Source organism: Acipenser ruthenus, chromosome 5 (assembly GCF_902713425.1).
Source record: "Acipenser ruthenus chromosome 5, fAciRut3.2 maternal haplotype, whole genome shotgun sequence".
Classification (NCBI taxonomy): Eukaryota; Metazoa; Chordata; class Actinopteri; order Acipenseriformes; family Acipenseridae; genus Acipenser; species Acipenser ruthenus.
In genome coordinates this window covers 27123001-27143112 of record NC_081193.1, presented here as the reverse complement: position 1 = coordinate 27143112, position 20112 = coordinate 27123001, and the positions used below count along the sequence as shown (strand labels likewise).

The 20112-nt window shown below is 35.6% G+C and overlaps 1 protein-coding gene across 3 annotated transcripts in view; it reads left to right on the top strand.

Moving 5' to 3' along the window:
* The window catches only part of LOC117402972 (adhesion G protein-coupled receptor B3-like), a 212880-nt gene that overhangs the window by 182585 nt on the left and 10183 nt on the right, over positions 1–20112 (top strand). For 2 of the 3 annotated variants that reach the window (XM_034004726.3, XM_034004724.3), the window contains 7 exons: positions 10285–10435; positions 12396–12465; positions 13551–13617; positions 17231–17316; positions 17618–17716; positions 18549–18720; positions 19594–19689. In XM_034004726.3, coding sequence (XP_033860617.1) covers positions 10285–10435; positions 12396–12465; positions 13551–13617; positions 17231–17316; positions 17618–17716; positions 18549–18720; positions 19594–19689 — 741 coding nt within the window. The remainder of the gene's footprint in view (positions 1–10284; positions 10436–12395; positions 12466–13550; positions 13618–17230; positions 17317–17617; positions 17717–18548; positions 18721–19593; positions 19690–20112) is intronic. The other variant, XM_034004725.3, reaches the window with a different exon arrangement.

Genomic DNA, 20112 nt, shown 5'->3' with positions numbered 1-20112 from the left:
CTTATTATGCCATTGAGCATTCCAAATGAGCTTGGGCAGTTTCTGGACAGTCGTCAAGCATAAAAACAAGTGCAGTAGTATTCTTGATCCCTGTATTCAGAATGATTATTCTGCGAATCTACTGTACATATTCAGAATACTGTGTACCACATACTCGCAGAATACTGGTATCCACAAAAAACAGCATTCCGAACAGAAAAGTCAACAAAACGATGGGCTACTTTTTTACCCTTCTATTTTAGCAAATATTTCAATATTTATCGTGTGTTTTTTTTTTTCTAAGGCATAGGGGTACCTATGCATTTGTTTTTGTTTTGTTTATATTGTATTACATGTAAATGAGCCCTGTACATATATTCTTGTCAGCAGCATAACAATGTCATTTTATCATATGTTATCAACAACATCATTTTAATTTCCCTGTTTTTTGTTCTCTATTTTAGTGAAGATGTTTAAAATGTTTTGTGGTGGTTTATGTAAGTAGTACCTGTATCTGTGGCAATACTGGCAAATGTTACCATGGCAACAGATTGTGTGGCCTATAAGCAATTTTGCATTACCCAACATAATAAAATAACTGTTGAGATGCACATTTTTAAGGCTATGTTTAATGTTTATAGAAATTATGCTGTAAAAAAACAATTAGTGTAATTATAGGATACTTTGACAGTTAAAAAACACATGCATCTCATTGTTTATGTACTGAAACTGTTGGGATGAATAAAAATAAATAAATCCTTGAAAAATAATAAAGTATCCGTTGTCTTAGTCTGGTTATGCCAGACATTGCAGAACATTTTATCAGGGGGAAAAGCTTTATCATACTTAGTAATTATAATTTTCTTTTTTTAAAAGTAAACTGTATGTTGGGCATCTGTGCCTTTATTTTTAAAACAAAGAAAATGTATATAAAAAATAAATTGTTAGGTACTTTAAGTACAGTTGACAATTGTTCACTGGGTGAATCAACTTAAGTAGCAGTGAACTGTGTTAATATATATACAGTCAACCTTGGTTAACTCGACTTGTGGATAACTCGACAACTTTACTTAATTCGACAGACAGTCTTGGTCCCGAATTGAATCTTTTAAATCTTGTTTGAAAACATATTTGTTTGGGTCTGTTTATTTGTAGCTGGATTATATATTAGACAAAGGCTTCTTTATATTTATTTTGTAAAGCGCCCCGGAATTTTATTAGGCTTCCAAGCTGTAGGCTGGGGAAGCCTAATGTTTTTGTTAGGATTATTATTATTATTTTTTTTTCTGCCAAAACATGCTCAAAAACTCACAAAATTTGGTACACTGGTAGATGCCTATGGATGATAGTCGGTGATATTCAGCAAATTTGCGCAAGTCACATGGTTCGGCAGCCATATTGGATTTTGTGGAATTTGTTAAAACGTCTATGTATCGGAAACCGCTTACTGCAGAGTTCTGAAAATTGCTATACATGTTGAGGGATAGTCCATGATTAACTGTTGTTAATATGAAGCTGATTGGTTCTGTGGTTTGGCAACTACATTGATTAATGACATAAAATTACCATAAAAAATATAAAATCATCAAAATTCAAACATTTTCTTCTCTGAAACCGCTTATCCGATTGAAACAAAAATTGGAATAAAACATCTCAGTATTGTCATCTGTTACGCTTGTTCAAGGGAAGTTGCTACTGTGAAAATCATGGCGTCCACGCTGCATGACATCATCAACATACGCAACTGGCTATAAAATTGCCTATAACTTCTTATCGGCTGTACCAAAATGCACAAAATTTGACACGGATGTTGGGGACTATGTGATGTTGTGTCATGGAAATATGGCGGCCTTTGGTCACATGGTGTGGCAGCCATCTTGGATTTAATGAAAAGTTTGGACAATATTCAAAAGTCTTTTTTCTCATGAACGGTAAATAGTACAGCTGTGAAAAATTGTGTACGTAGTGCACTCATGTCCACGATTGATTGTACTTAAGGAAAAATGGATCAGTCACATGGTGTGGCAGCTATGTTGGATTTTGTATAAAACACTTAAACAACAACTGCTCATGAGCCCTTTGGCTGATTGACATGGATCTTGGGTATACGTTATCTTTGTACTGTCCTCTAAAAAAGATAGTCAGGAAAAGTTCCTACATCAACAAACATGACCGCCATGAGCCAATCAATATGGGTGACATGCCAGGTTTGCCAATTTTTCACCCTGAAATGACACATTCCCACCACTGGGGACAGCTGTTAACATGGAAAAGTCTGCAAGGTATAGAAAGAATATAGCAAGGTATAGCAAGGTATAGAAAAAAAGTATGTTTGTAATTTATTAGATGTGACTTTTGTTGTTTTACAAAACTGGTGTGTTTATATGAGCACTATAGGTAATGCAAGTAGTGTAATGTGTAATGCATGAATAGTTTTATATAGTATGGTTAAGTTCTGCTAAAGGTCAAATTTAAAGCTGGCTGTAAAACTTCCCATAATTTCTTATTGACTGCAGATGGTTGTTATATAAGATGCAGAGTTCTGATTGAAGCCAAAATGAGCATAAGAGATCTAAGTATGATTATCTTTTTACGGTTGTTCAAGGGAAGTTGCTACAGTACAAAACATGGCTGCTGTGGGCCAATGAGATTTCAGTATTGGTCACCTAACCAGTGATTCCAATATTTTGGCCAAAATTGACACAGTCAGCTGTGTCCAAAATGATTTGTGATAACATTTCATCTATAACAACCAATGCGCTTAAATTTCACGCTGACTGCTTGGAAGCTGTAAAGTTGCTCATTTATTATTATTATTATTATTATTATTATTATTATTATTATTATTATTCAAAAAACAACCCAGCATAAGAAAACCTGTTGCCCTATTTTTTGATTAATATTGTTGCCCCTTCTTGTGGTGGTTTATGTAAGTAGTACCTGTATCTGTGGCAATACTGGCAAATGTTACCATGGCAACAGATTGTGTGGCCTATAAGCAATTTTGCATTACCCAACATAATAAAATAACTGTTGAGATGCACATTTTTAAGGCTATGTTTAATGTTTATAGAAATTATGCTGTAAAAAAACAATTAGTGTAATTATAGGATACTTTGACAGTTAAAAAACACATGCATCTCATTGTTTATGTACTGAAACTGTTGGGATGAATAAAAATAAATAAATCCTTGAAAAATAATAAAGTATCCGTTGTCTTAGTCTGGTTATGCCAGACATTGCAGAACATTTTATCAGGGGGAAAAGCTTTATCATACTTAGTAATTATAATTTTCTTTTTTTAAAAGTAAACTGTATGTTGGGCATCTGTGCCTTTATTTTTAAAACAAAGAAAATGTATATAAAAAATAAATTGTTAGGTACTTTAAGTACAGTTGACAATTGTTCACTGGGTGAATCAACTTAAGTAGCAGTGAACTGTGTTAATATATATACAGTCAACCTTGGTTAACTCGACTTGTGGATAACTCGACAACTTTACTTAATTCGACAGACAGTCTTGGTCCCGAATTGAATCTTTTAAATCTTGTTTGAAAACATATTTGTTTGGGTCTGTTTATTTGTAGCTGGATTATATATTAGACAAAGGCTTCTTTATATTTATTTTGTAAAGCGCCCCGGAATTTTATTAGGCTTCCAAGCTGTAGGCTGGGGAAGCCTAATGTTTTTGTTAGGATTATTATTATTATTTTTTTTTCTGCCAAAACATGCTCAAAAACTCACAAAATTTGGTACACTGGTAGATGCCTATGGATGATAGTCGGTGATATTCAGCAAATTTGCGCAAGTCACATGGTTCGGCAGCCATATTGGATTTTGTGGAATTTGTTAAAACGTCTATGTATCGGAAACCGCTTACTGCAGAGTTCTGAAAATTGCTATACATGTTGAGGGATAGTCCATGATTAACTGTTGTTAATATGAAGCTGATTGGTTCTGTGGTTTGGCAACTACATTGATTAATGACATAAAATTACCATAAAAAATATAAAATCATCAAAATTCAAACATTTTCTTCTCTGAAACCGCTTATCCGATTGAAACAAAAATTGGAATAAAACATCTCAGTATTGTCATCTGTTACGCTTGTTCAAGGGAAGTTGCTACTGTGAAAATCATGGCGTCCACGCTGCATGACATCATCAACATACGCAACTGGCTATAAAATTGCCTATAACTTCTTATCGGCTGTACCAAAATGCACAAAATTTGACACGGATGTTGGGGACTATGTGATGTTGTGTCATGGAAATATGGCGGCCTTTGGTCACATGGTGTGGCAGCCATCTTGGATTTAATGAAAAGTTTGGACAATATTCAAAAGTCTTTTTTCTCATGAACGGTAAATAGTACAGCTGTGAAAAATTGTGTACGTAGTGCACTCATGTCCACGATTGATTGTACTTAAGGAAAAATTGATCAGTCACATGGTGTGGCAGCTATGTTGGATTTTGTATAAAACACTTAAACAACAACTGCTCATGAGCCCTTTGGCTGATTGACATGGATCTTGGGTATACGTTATCTTTGTACTGTCCTCTAAAAAAGATAGTCAGGAAAAGTTCCTACATCAACAAACATGACCGCCATGAGCCAATCAATATGGGTGACATGCCAGGTTTGCCAATTTTTCACCCTGAAATGACACATTCCCACCACTGGGGACAGCTGTTAACATGGAAAAGTCTGCAAGGTATAGAAAGAATATAGCAAGGTATAGCAAGGTATAGAAAAAAAGTATGTTTGTAATTTATTAGATGTGACTTTTGTTGTTTTACAAAACTGGTGTGTTTATATGAGCACTATAGGTAATGCAAGTAGTGTAATGTGTAATGCATGAATAGTTTTATATAGTATGGTTAAGTTCTGCTAAAGGTCAAATTTAAAGCTGGCTGTAAAACTTCCCATAATTTCTTATTGACTGCAGATGGTTGTTATATAAGATGCAGAGTTCTGATTGAAGCCAAAATGAGCATAAGAGATCTAAGTATGATTATCTTTTTACGGTTGTTCAAGGGAAGTTGCTACAGTACAAAACATGGCTGCTGTGGGCCAATGAGATTTCAGTATTGGTCACCTAACCAGTGATTCCAATATTTTGGCCAAAATTGACACAGTCAGCTGTGTCCAAAATGATTTGTGATAACATTTCATCTATAACAACCAATGCGCTTAAATTTCACGCTGACTGCTTGGAAGCTGTAAAGTTGCTCATTTATTATTATTATTATTATTATTATTATTATTATTATTATTATTATTATTATTATTATTATTCAAAAAACAACCCAGCATAAGAAAACCTGTTGCCCTATTTTTTGATTAATATTGTTGCCCCTTCTTTATAAATCTATATTTATTTACACAGAATTATACAGAAAAAACAACTGCGAGCGGTGAGCCGAGGATACAGATAATAATTGGTCATGCTAAATTGGGGAGAAAAACCGGGGTAAAAAATTGTCGACGACTATATTTATAAAAAAATAAATAAAATAAAAAATAACTTAAAATTGTCTAAATAAAATAAATCATTCATTGAGTAACAGCTATATTCTCCTTATAATTGTAAATACTATTATAGTATTATACTTTTAGTACATAATGCAGTTATATGACTAACTTACTTTCTATGCAAAATCTGACTGCACTCATAATGTTGCATGCGCTCGAGTATATTATTAAAATGGTGCCGCAGTGAATTCATTATGGTATGCTAAGAGGGTCCGAGGAGTGCGATTAACGCACGATTTTACGAAAAATCTTTTGTAGCAAAAGTTTTGCTTATGTGAATGAGGAAAACAAGTTAGAAGAAATAGATTATTTATTTCAGCAATTTTTTTTTTTGCAAAATTCCAAAAATGCTAATTCAAAAGTATTCATACCCATAGTATTCATAAGTATCCCAATTTCTATTATCAAGAAGTACAAGACTTATGGTACTGTCACAAAGCTCCCTCGGTCTGAAAGAAAGAAGGTTCTTTCACCAAGAACAAGTAGAAGAATTGTGAGGAAGGTTAATAACAATCTGAGATTGACTGCCAGAGGTATTCAAAGTGAATTGGCTGCAAGTGGGACTGGGGTTTCCATTTCAACCATAGGTCGAGTATTGCATGGTGAAGGTCTCAATGGTCGCAAGCCAAGGAAAAAGCCACTCTTAGGAAAACGTCACAAGGACAGTGGCTTAAAGTTTGCAAAACAGCATTTAAATGATGGATATGAGTTCTGGTCAAAGGTTTTTGGAGTGATGAAACAAAAATCAAGCTATTTGTTCACACTGATAGTCGTTACATTTGGAGAAAGTCTGGTGAGGCGTACAAATTAAAGAACACCATGCCTAATGTCAAGCATAGAGGTGGTAATATCCTTTCATGTGGCTGTTTTTCCTCTAATGGCAGAGGAAATTTAGTTCCAATGGTAAAAATGGATTCCATAGCATACCAAAAGATATTGGCCAATCATCTGAAACCCTCTGCTACAAAACTTGGTTTAAAGCGCAGCTGGACATTCCAGCACGACAACGATCCAAAGCACACATCAAAATCTACTTCAGAATGGTTAAAGAAGAATAAAATCAAGGTTCTGGAATGGCCTAGTCAAAGTTCCGATCTAAATCCGATTGAGAATCTTTGGTATGAGTTGAAGAAGGCTGTGCACAAGAGAAGTCCTCATTATTTGAATGAACTGGAACAATGTTGCGTTTAAGAATGGTCAAAAATCACTAAAGAATCATGCCAAAAGCTCATTGACAAATATCCTAATCGTTTAAAATAGGTTATTATTGCTAAAGGTGTCTCAACTAGCTATTCATTTAATTTTCCTTGTCAGGGTATGAAACTTTTGAATTAGTATTTTTGGAGTTTTGCAAAAAAAATGCTGAAATGAATAATTGTAGACATCTATTTGTTGTAACTTTTTTCCCTCATGCACAAAAGCAAAACTTTTGCTAAAAAAATGTTTTCCTATAATTCTTTGTTTTCGAGAAATTTCGAGAAATTATACATTTCCATTGGGGTATATAAACTTTTGACTACAACTGTGTATATTTTTATGTGTCTGTAAAACAGATTTTGTTTTGGCACATGTACGACTAACCTTGAATAAGATAATTTCACATTTCCTCCTACTTGCATTACTCTTGTATAATAAGGTGATGGTATTAGTTCCATAGTTACATAGACAGTAGGCTCAAAGAAAACAACATCCAGCAATCTGACTATAAAAGGCACTATGCCAAGTCAATTTCATTTAAGAGTCCTAGGGTACCTCCTCCCCTTCTCCTTTATATTTATCTAACAATGATTGGAAGGTTGTCATGCAAATCAAGGCTTTCCCCCACAGAACAATAGGTGCGCATGTTTACACATTCCACTTGTATGGCATACTGATGGTACATGTTGTTTCTAGGCTAGCTTTAGCAATCTTTTGAACCGCCTTTTTAATATAATATATGATGCATTTAAATATATTACAACATGACCAACAAATACCCATGCTTCATAAATTAAACTACTCAAAAATTTGACACAGATCACCTTTTTAGTTATCCCTGAAAACTTGCAGGTATCAGGTGTGCATAACTTGCAGTCAGTTGTTCATGTGATACCCATGAGTTTTTTCATCAGAATTCCTGTAAAATCTTTGGCACAACAGCATTAGAGCCAATAATTAAACACTGAGGAGCTGGCTTGTAGTGTGGGGATGCTACAGGCTGGGGCATTCTAATGTCTAGTAGAAGTGTAATTGAGCTTTGTGATCATCAGCACATTTTGAGTGGTATATATGTATATTATATAGGACTATTCATTTCAAAACATTTCTAGCAAACAGGACTATGGGGATAATGTAGCTTTAGAGCTTTGATGCTTTGTTCTACTTTAGGCATACATCACTGTGACTAATATGTAATAACTAATTTCGTAGCTGCATATTTTTTATTTTTTTTGCTTGTATACAAGTGTTGAATTATGCACTAAACTACTGTAGTGTGTGTTTGTGTGTGTTTTGCACTGCAATGCAGGTAATATTAGCATATCAACAATAATAATACAATAAAACATGCACACGCTCTTGCATATCATCCCTCTGAAATTGCAAGCAGATTTTTTTTTTTTCTTAAGGCATGCACATTTTCTTCTTTGCTGGGGTGTTTATTACTGTTTAGCCACCTCTTCTAAATTGTGCTGTACAGAATGTTGTGCTTGACCTGAGGACCACACTAAAATTGAAAGAGAATCTTCCAAACTATGACATCTAAATGAAGTTTGAACCTTATGATACAAAGGTTAATTAGACAATAAAAAGAAAAAAATGCTAATTTCCTCATAACTAATTTTAATTTGTAATGCAACTATAATTAGTGACTAGAAGCTTTAGGGGAAACATGTCACACTATGAACCAGGTTCACAGGTTAAACAAAAAATATTTGTTTGGAGTCGCTTGGATCGTCTAAGTCATGCATGAAATAACAAACATAAGCTTTAGATGAACAAATTACTACAGTTAAGGACAGGCAGGCGGTTTATTATCAGTAGCTTTCATGATCTAATCCTTGGAGAACAAAACACTATTGTATTTTATAAGGTTATTTAGAGTCTGCGTTTGCAGAGCCTGAAATGATTTCCCTTCTTTACAAGAATCCCCCTTGCATCACTCTGTCTGATATAGTTGCTGTATCTTTACTTAAATGAAAGAATGTTTTAATCATCTTCCCTTGTAACAAGCAGCCCATTACAACACAGACGTAGACTATTGTGCAAATGTGAACTGTTGGAATCCATAGGGCAACAATGCTTTCATGCTTGCCATAACTGTATAACATTTGACTGCAACATATATTTGATGATTACACTGCTTCTTACAAGAATCAAAGAGTGTAGCAACAAAATTATTAATGATTAAAGGCAGCAGTGTGGAGGCAGCAGTGTGGAGTAGTGGTTAGGGCTCTGGACTCCTGACCGGAGGGTTGTGGGCTCAATCCCCAGTGGGGACACTGCTGCTGTACCCTTGAGCAAGGTACTTTACCTAGATTGCTCCAGTAAAAACTCAACTGTATAAATGGGTAATTGTATGTAAAAATGATGTATATCTGTATAATGTGAAATAATGTGATATCTTGTAACAATTGTAAGTCGCCCTGGATAAGGGCGTCTGCTAAGAAATAAATAATAATGAGCGAACTTGACTCAATTCCCCAGGTGGAAATTAGATGTATTTGCTACTGTGCATTATGGACGGGTTTGTAAATCTGAGTTGCCAAACACATCTTTGACAGAGTAGGATATGAAAGGTTTTAAGTTATCCACCCAAGGTTCTTGCACGCATGGTTTGTCGTGACTCTCAGGTTTGCAGTTGTCTCCGTCCCCATAATACAGAACTGGAAAACATGGGCCTGGGAATGTCTTGAATCGGATTGGACTGACTGAACACTAAACTGAATTGCACCCCTTTCACGTGATCTCCTGTGTACAGTTTCGTGTTTTGCTGAAATCCATTTCAGGCTTTCTTGCTGACTGCTTCCCAAGCATAAGCAACTGTGTTTGAAAGACTCAGAGAAGAAATGGCCCAGAGAAGTTTAATGGGTTTGTTCCTCTGTCTACTTGGCTGCACTGTAGTTACAGTACTGCTAAGATTAACGGTCTACTGGTTGCTTGTTAATTCTTGGCAGAATTAATAGTAGTTTTGATGTTGGCTACCAGTAGTTTTCACTTCACACTTTCCTAGGGCTTAGTGTTCTGGCACGGAGAGCACAACATGCCTAGTTTGCAATATTGAATAAGCAAACTCAGTAGAAAAACATAGGCAGTCTTGGATGTCATGTGATCTTCATGAAATTTTGCTTTGTGGCTGTTAATGTTTGTTTCTTATTGTTATTGTTAAATTGTCAAAACTTAATAAATGAAGACAAAACATACCATAACATTTAAGACGTTGTACTTTATTGGAACCCCCAACATTTTCACTGGGATCCCCAACATTTCCTCTGGGACCTTCAGTTTTTTTTTTAGTTGAGAGCCCTGGTTTCAAATGCCTGATACCTTTTAGTAAAATGGCTGTACTGTAGTTTACGTAATCCATCATGTCTTCTAAAAAGCCTTTTTAGGTAGTGCTTTTTATTGCCATGCACAAAATACTTGTTTTAATTAGCAAGTGTAAGTAGGTTCTGTTGAGCACTAATGATGTTGTTTTAACCTCTGTATAGTGCCTGTCATTTCCTTGTCATTAAGAAGGAAAGAATTTTTAATGACCAAAGCAATTTCTGTATTTCCTCTCTTTATTGACAGGGTGTCTGTACAATGACCACAGCGTTTTTACACTTCTTCTTCTTGGCTTCATTCTGCTGGGTTTTGACAGAAGCTTGGCAGTCTTACATGGCTGTTACTGGGAAGGTCCGGACAAGGCTAATAAGGAAGCGTTTCTTGTGCCTTGGATGGGGTGAGTCTCAACTGCAGTTCTACCTGAACAAATTCACACATCAAGTGGAAGCAGAGTATCTTTTTTATTCAAATAATAAAACATGCTTTATTAAAATTGTGTTACATACTGAATGTGGATACCCAAGACACGGAGTGAATCGAGTTTATTCTTGACCAACTGAGTAGTGTGTTTGTGTGTACCCATTTATACTATTAATAGTTCATTCAACGGGACAAGGATTATCATCTCGTTCCTAGGGCCAACAGCCAGCATGTACCTAATAACTTGCTAGCATGGAGTTATCAACAAATCATACAGGCTGGTTATACATTTTCTATCCTGTCATACGAAAACATAATTTTGCATTGTACCTGTGTTCAGCCTAGGGATGATTCAGCTTAAAATGTATAATTATTGAGAAAGACAGGAAGGGGCATTTCAAATGTACACTTAGAGCAATTATGTATTTCTCTAGTAACCTAGCAACACAGCAAGACTCATTTGTCCCTGGGTGGGTCCTTTGCATGCACGTGCACACACACACACACACATACACACATGCAGACAGAAAATGATTGGCAGTAGATCATATAAAAAGCTTATATTCTGAAGGCAGCTCCCCATGCAACTTAATTTAAAAACAATGGCCCATTCTATATGGCAGCAGCATTAAGTACATTAATTGCTGGCGTCCTTTAGAGTCTTCTCATGTAGAGTATCATAATTTAATTGTATTTGTTCTATTGAATATAGTAACATTATTACAACAAGGGCAATTGTGGTATTTCTATAAAAAAAAAGCTATACATAACTAAACACGTTTTTAATTAGAATATATATGTACTGTAGTAAGATATCCATGGTTTCAGTGTGCACCTGCAGCTAGATGAAGGCAGCATTACATTTCAGACTGTACAGCACTGGGCAGTGGGAAATTGGGGGTGTTGAACAGACAGATGTATGAGAAATACTTAATTACAGGGTTAAGTAGAAGAGATACATTTCATTGCAGCAATCAATAACCAGGCTGACAAAAAATTATGTAGATTCAGATGTATATGAGGTGGAACATTACTGTACAGCTGTGGCCAAACATTTTGCATCACCTAGAATTTTAGGATTGAGACATAACAAAAAAAAAATATATATATATATATATATATATATATATATATATATATATATATATATATATATATATATATATATATATATATATATATAATTTAGATATTTTATTTAACATCATGTAATCAAAGAAAGAAACTACAAAATGATATTGCAAAAGTCTACCGGAAACCTTAATAGTAGTACAGTATTTCATGTTAGATTTAAAAAAGTCAATTTTTTTAATTTGACAATTTTTCATTAAGTATATGGAAAAAATACAAAGCTGTGTGTAATTCAGCATGTTAATGTAAAATGATTCAACAGGTTTCATTCGACTTAATGAAGCAACATTTGGTGATGCAAGACTTTTGGCCATAGCTGTACATACACATCAGTATATGAGTTTGAGTTTAATCACAGTGGGCCAGATTCTCAAAGCTATTTACTCCAAATTATCATAAGGGCAATTTTTTTCTCAATGGTAAAAACACCAAGTAATTGTCTAAAACGAATAATAAACAACGAAATACTTCACTCAGCCCCTGAATTAAAAGTCTTATTTGTATATTTCTAGTTTGGTAAGTTTATTGGATATGTTTCCCCTCTCTGAAACAAATTGTGCTAATGACAAATTGGAGTAAAAAGCTTTGAGAATTTAGCCCTGTGTGTTTATAATGATGCATTTGGTTTCCCTGGTGGGAAGACTGGGCTCAGTGGTGTCTGTAACAACCCTCCATTTTCTCACCAACTGATAGTTCAGGTGTGGACCCAGCTTAATTAAGCACTAAAGAGCTAGAAAGGACGCTTATCTAATTGAGGGAAAGTATACATGAGACTCCATCTCTCTAACCAACTTATTTTTTTTCAGGATTACCAGCATTAGTTGTTGCTATTTCCATGGGATTTACAAAGGCCAAAGGCTATGGAACACCTCAGTAGTAAGTTTACTTTTATTATACAGTAATAGTTACAGAAAATGTATTTCACATTTTTTTTTGCCTGCAATATTTTTCGGGTTGCGTTGTTTATATAAGGACAGGTTCAAATTCTAAATTATTAATTTCTGAGCGCACAAATAGACTGAAATGGTATGGACAGAATATTAAGAGACATTGTGGTTGTTTTTGCAAGAAAGAGGTATTTAGTAGGGGGGAAAGTTGTTTTGAGACATCTGGAACACAGTCAACTGCCTCAGGCCCATAACTCTTCAACACAAGCACGGAGAACCCAGACAGGTTTTCAGTGTATGACAAAGCACAGACAGGATCTGTGTTGACTAGGAAGTTAATAAGGGACCTCAAAGGGACAGGAGATTAAGATTATTTTTTTTAGCACACAGGCATGGGTTGCGTACTGCCAGACAGGGATAGATAGCCTGCCTTATTTAATAACTGCAAATAATAATCTTTGTTGAAATTAATTATAAGGGTTTACAGTGATTTAGTGTGTGAAACCACTCACAGATACCTTTATTTAATGGATTGCTGTCTTTTTGGGTGTGTTTTATTATTTTTTTAATAAAACGTGTATTGATGTATAGTGGATTCAGCATTGTGAAATGTATTTATGCTGAAAAGATGTTACAAGCATCATACCAATATTAAGATATGCAGGCTCTGTATTCGCTGGACTTGCCATCCTTTTAGTGCCACTTACTGTGAATGTCAGCTAACTCTTTAAACTAAATTATAGTGCTGGGGAAAAGGAGTGATTTTATAGAATAGTTAAAGGGTTACAAGTTGCTTTATTCACAACTTCTTAAACAAGGTTTTCTACTAAGGTATCTTTTATGGTCTCTAATTTCTTATGATTTGTGTTCCTATTAAATATGAATATATTAAGCATGTTTTGTCAGCAGTTTCTTCTCCTGTAAACCTTTTCATGTAGAACTATTCCATATGGCAGAATTCCCCAGACAGTAGATGATAATATAACTGTATACTGTACTTGGTACCTCACCATTAATGTAATGTTCGGTGTTAATTTTTATGGGTAAGTTATTGATGCCTTGTGTTCTTTCCAGCTGCTGGCTGTCTCTTGAAGGAGGACTTTTATATGCCTTTGTTGGACCCGCAGCTGCTGTTGTCCTGGTAAACATATATGTCATCAAAAGTAGAGAGAAAAAAAAAAAGTTTCTAAGAACAGAGAATGGATTATTGTCAGTCAACACCTAAAGCCAGCTGTAACTTTAATTAAAACCTTCTTTGATATACAGTATATATATATATATATATATTTATATATATTTTTTTGTTTGTTTTATCCCGTCCTTGGTCGGCAAAGGAATAGTCTGGACTCAAACCCGCGATGTCCAGACTATATGGCACATCCTGCACTCCACACGGAGCGCCTTTACGGGATGCGCCACTCGGGAGCCCCTTCTTTGAGATATTATAATGTGCAGAAAATTTAATTTATCATTTTTGCAGCTTTGAATGCCCAGTAGTTTGGGGTGTAAAAAGTAACCAGGCATTAATAATATAATTACTCTTCCAGGTGGCATACTATCATTAAGAAGCTGAAGTGTAACTGAGTAAAACTAAAATAGAAATATAATGCTCCTTGCAATGTTGACCATACATTCTTGTTTAAATTCATGTAAACTGTCACATCAGTGTAAATGTTTAACAAAACTAAATCACAGCAACACAGAATGTGCAATGATTGTACAGTTATTAACAAAAATAATACTGGAAACAGGACAAGGCTGCCTGGGCCATCAAAATTCTGCCCTTCCTGCCACAAGGGGCTTAACCGTGAAAATCCAGTAAAATCTACTTTTAGAGAAAAGTGTAAGGTACTGCACGCAGGCAATACAAATGTGCATTATAAATATCATATGGGAGATACTGAAATTATGAAAAAGACCTAGGAGTTTATGTTGACTCAGAAATGTCTTCATCTAGACAATGTGGGGAAGCTATAAAAAAGGCCAACAAGATGCTCGGATATATTGTGAGGAGTGTTGAATTTAAATCAAGGGAAGTAATGTTAAAACTTTACAATGCATTAATAAGACCTCATCTAGAATATTGTGTTCAGTTCTGGTCACCTCATTACAAAAAGGATATTGCTACTCTAGAAAGAGTGCAAAGAAGAGCAACCAGAATTATCCCAGGTTTAAAAGACATGCTAAAAGTATTGAATCTATTCAGTCTTGAACAAAGAAGACTACACACTGATCTGATTCAAGCATTCAAAATTCTAAAAGGTATTGACAGTCAACCCAGGGGACTTTTTTGGCCTGAAAAAGAAACAAGGACCAGTGATCACAAATGGAGATTAGATAAAGGGGTTCAGAACAGAAAATAGGAGGCACTTTTTTACACAGAGAATTGTGAGGGTCTGTAACCAACTCCTTTGTAATGTTGTTGAAGCTGACACCCTGGGATCCTTCAAGAAGCTGCTTGACGAGATTCTGGGATCAATAAGCTACTAACAACCAAATGAGCAAGATGGGCCGAATGGCCTCCTCTCGTTTGTAAACTTTCTTATGTTCTTATATGTTCTAAAAGTAATTATAGACCTAATTTGAACAAGATCCTGGTACAGAATTGACTGAAAGAATCACCACTTGTATAGTGAGTACCACTGATATAAAGTAAGAAATAGGCTGGAATGTGATTTAAAAAGAAGGCAGTGATAAAACTCTAGTAGATGGACACATATATTAGGTAGGCTTTATCCTGAAACAGCTTGCTGGAGCAGTTTCCCTGATGGTTAGCATCCTGCTTCCTAAGAAAACTGACATGGTAATCACTGTTCAACATGCACTGAGAACCAAAGTGACAGATGATGAAATATAAACCAGTTTTGTTGCTGCACAGGGTAAATCCTCAAGCAGCTGACAGAAAGGTACCACACACTTGTCAGAACTTGGTGATAAACCTGTTTTTTTATTTTTTTTATTTAACTAAGTGATGGTTTGTAAGCTAGCTCCTGATTGGTCAGTCTGAGGTTGCAGCTAATTAGATTTATATGCCCAGTGAGGTAGTTTTGAAACTGCTGACAGTAGACAGAGCTGTCTAGATACATTATTGGTTATCACAGCTCAGTACATTTTTTCTTTGTGGACTTTAATATGTTAGTAATACTTGACAATGTTGTGAGTGGTGTTGTGAGTTGTTGACAACATGGTTGCCAATATTCCTGTTATTGGAAAACCACTGTGGGGAAAAAAGCAATTATGTGGGGTTGATACTGTCCACTGATAATGCTGAGGAAAAAACATTTTGAACAGGGAATAGATATATAGAAAAAGACAACCAGAGGAAATTAAATAGTGTTTTGAAGTGTTCCCTGGAAGCGGATGTGTCTTAATACACTACAGCATGTCCACAAAATGAGATGAAGAATATAATAGTGGATATGAGAGGAAACCACAGAGGACAGAAGAAACAACATTCAAAGAATATGAGTGATGAAAAAACTGTTATGACAAAAATGCAAAGGCAACAGAGTTGGGTTTGTTAGCGACAATCGTAGACTGAAAAACAGGAAGTAGACGGCTTTCTAGACAACAATCAAGAAGAGGTCACTGCGGTCCGAAAGGCTATTCCAGGAGAAAACATCACCCCTAGAGGGATTGTCAGAGCATTGTTTTATATCATATACATGAAATGCCACAGCCAGCAGCACCAGCATTGACCTAAGAGCTAGCAGACAACACAAAACAACTGGATGGTAATACAGAAAAGCCATGAAAACCATAAAAATGTCAGACCGTGAGGGAGTGATATTACAACAGTATTGTTTATGAAGAAATGTGACTAGTGTGTGGTGACCTAGTTCACATCAACTGCACCTAAAACATGGTATGTAGATGTCCCCTGTAGATTGGCAAAGACGACTGCAACACTCAAGGAGACTTAATTCAGTGTGACAGCTGATGGAGAGTCACTACAATACCTGGAAAGGTCATCTCCATCTCTACTCAGGGGAGAATTAAATCAGCCGTCATCTAGAGTATGCCTATAAGCCAACATGGATTTTTTCTTAGTAGGTGATATGAATACAGAATGTATACTGTATACCGGTATATATGTATGGTGGTTTGGGACATCGTTCATGTTTAACTCTAGATGAGTGGTTGTGATATTTTAAATTTAATATATATATATTAAACTAAGTGCAAGCAGTAATCTGAATGACCCTAGGCAGTAAAACAGAAAGAAAAATCCTGTAAAATATGTTATATTTGATGGTTACTGCTGTTGACGCTGCCATGGCAATGTAAGTAGGTAACAAAGACAAAATGCACGGATTACTTTTAAGGGCCAGTTTACTGTATTTAGGGCTCACTGTATCACCCTAGAGAGGTGTCAGGGATTAAGTGTCACAAAACTAAGGGCAGATTGAAAATTCCAATAGATGTATAAGAATTTTTTTATATTTAGTATATAAATTATATAAATCGAGGCATTCACCAAAACATATCACTGGTTGAATGTGCATTTCCACTGGTTAGTGTTTATTTCAAGTTTAAAAAGTAATTTAATTATTGATGTTGCAATGCTATTATTGTTCAATGTCAATATGTGTTCTCTTAAGATAGCATTCTGGTAATGTTCTGGCTATTAAATGAATATGTTGCTCTTATGTGTTGTCTTCTAGATCACCTCTGTAAGCTAGATGAATAATAGATACCAATAATAATAACAACTATGTAGGCTATTGTTACAAAATTGATTTCTGCTTTCACAGGTCAACATGGTGATAGGCATTCTGGTTTTCAATAAACTTGTATCCAGAGACGGGATCTTAGATAAAAAATTGAAACACAGAGCAGGGTAAGTAGATAGAATGCAAATATAAATAATGTACCATGTATTTTATGTTCTGCTGTTTGTTTATTAAATGGAAATCAGGCATTTTCTCCTTGCTACTGTAAAATGAACACCAAAGCGCATTGAAGAAATACAATAGCTGTGCTATTCCTTTGGTAGTATCAGTTCATGATGGGAATGCTTACAGTAGTGTGGTATAATAGTGCATCTGTCTGTTAAAAGGCATAATCTGATTTGGGACTTCACTTCAAATTTTGCTAGCATGCCAACATTTTGCTCTATTTTTATGTTGTATTATTTACAGGCAGATGAGCGAGCCCCATGCAGGTTTAACATTAAAGTGTGCCAAATGCGGAGTTGTTTCAACAACAGCTTTATCTGCTACTACTGCCAGCAACGCCATGTAAGTCTCTTGTATTGGCAGTTATATACACTATTTGATTTTTTAAATAACATTAGGGAATTCAAATAGCTAGCCAAGCAGGGAATATGGCTAAAAATAGACTGATGCAGTTTATCATAGAACATTTTGCACTGGAAAACCAGGTATAATGGTGAAAAAGAAATGTCACGTGCATGTACTGTCACAATGATTCTATCTACCGTAATTACCAACCCAAACATACCATAATCTTTGAAATATAATGCGCACACACACACATTTCTGTGTGTTAAATACAGGTGCACAGGGTAATACAATTTTATGATGTTACAGGGTAGTATATAAGAGATGAGGTCCACACTATACAGTGAGGTAATCCAAACTTGTTCAGGTTTGCAAGTCATACACAGGGAACGTTATACACAGAGTGCATTTTTATACAAGGTGTGCGTTATTTTGCACGAATTACTGTACAGGTCCTAAAGAATTTTTGAAGTAAGCTCCAAATCAACATGTCTTAACATACGCTTAGGCACTTGTTTGTTTTTCTCCTTCATAATGGACCTTTAGGCTGAACCCCCCCCCAATGCCCAAGTGTTGTGGGGGACTCAGTCTTTCGGGCCTCAAGCAAACCAACAAACTTGGGAAGAATCTTTTTGGCTCTCATACAAATAACATTTAACAACATAAAACCTTTTTTTCTGTTTAACCCACCAAGTTCATTGTGGCTATTGTCTCTCTTATAAGTTGTTGAGTAATTCTCAGCACTGAGTTAAGTCTTTACATGAGTGGCTTATACAAGCCTAATTCAGTAATCTTTTTTTTAAATTATTATTCTTTCCTGTTTGCTCAGGGCATCCCTGTGGAGTTCGTGTGTGGTGTTGCCGCTCCTCGCGCTAACCTGGATGTCAGCAGTCCTGGCAATGACAGATAAACGATCCATACTGTTTCAGATACTCTTTGCAGTGTTTGATTCATTACAAGGATTTGTTATCGTCATGGTCCACTGTATCCTCAGAAAAGAGGTAAGAGTAAATACAGGGCATTAACTGTAACAATGTTCCCTTGACTGGCATGGTGTTTCTGTTGCCAGGCTCTTTGTAAAGGCAACAAGGTACTTTACCTAGATTGCTCCAGGAAAAACCCAACTGTATAAATGGGTAATTGTATGTAAAAATAATGTGATAACATGTAACAATTATAAGTCGCCCTGGATAAGGGCGTCTAAGAAATAAATAAGAATAAGAATAAGAATAATAACATGAGATGTCATTTTGTAAATCTGTAGATTGCAAGATGCATTCAATTGTTGTACCAATGGGTAACCTTAGTAACAGTATCCCACGGTGCATGGGACCAACCACACTATCCTCTTTCTCTTGGTCTACTGTTGCTACACTCTTCCTCTGCAGCATATACTGTATATATCCACTGTACATACAGTATAAGCATTTAGAAAAAGCTACACTTTTTGTGTTGTGCTGGACAGTTAAGTTCGGTAGCGGCTCCTGACTTTAATAAGTGGGGAGGCTAAACAACAAAACCTTAAGGTAAACGTGTGTGGGTGTGGGGGTGTGGGGGGGGGGGGGGGGTGTGGGTGTGTGTGTGGGGGGGGGGGGGGTTGGGGCTTGACTCAGACGGGGGGAATTACAGGTGTAAACTGGTATTAGTTTATGTGCTCTCATTTGTTTCAAGACTGACCTGACAGAAAGACTTGTTCAGATAAGTACAATAAGCGTACTTGTGTGCACTGCAGTTACATCCTGCTGTGGCCTCCTTCCCTCTTATGACGAGCTGCCACTGGTTAAATTATTGTCACAGAGAGAGTTTAATACTTATGTTCAATTTCTCATGCACAACTAAATTCAAGTGATGAAATATATGTATTTTTATTACAGGTCCAAGATGCATTCAGATGCAGACTAAGGAACTGTCAAGATCCAATCAATGCTGATACAGCTGGTACTTTTCCCAATGGGCATGCGCAGATCATGGTTAGTCTTACCTTTATTCTTTTATTCACAATGCACTTAAAAGAAAAAGAATTGCAACCAGTTCAAGTTAATTTTACAAAACCAAATTGCATATTTACTGTATTTTAAAGAAAAGTTCAGGAAATTACTTTAGTCGTAGAAACTTCACATCTTTGTATTTGAGAAACATTAGCAGCAGCGTATGTTATGAAGAATATAAACTTATAACACCATTACCTTAAAATCATCCAGATATAAACAGATCACAAAAGGTGTTTATGCTATTTAAATGATTCTAGATTTGGATGATGTCGCATATACAGTTTGTAGATTTGACCACACAGTGGATACAATAAGAAACATTTCCTAATCCCTAATCTTATTTTCTCTGTATTTTAAACAAGGCAATAAGACACCATGGGTAATGTTCAGACATTACTAATG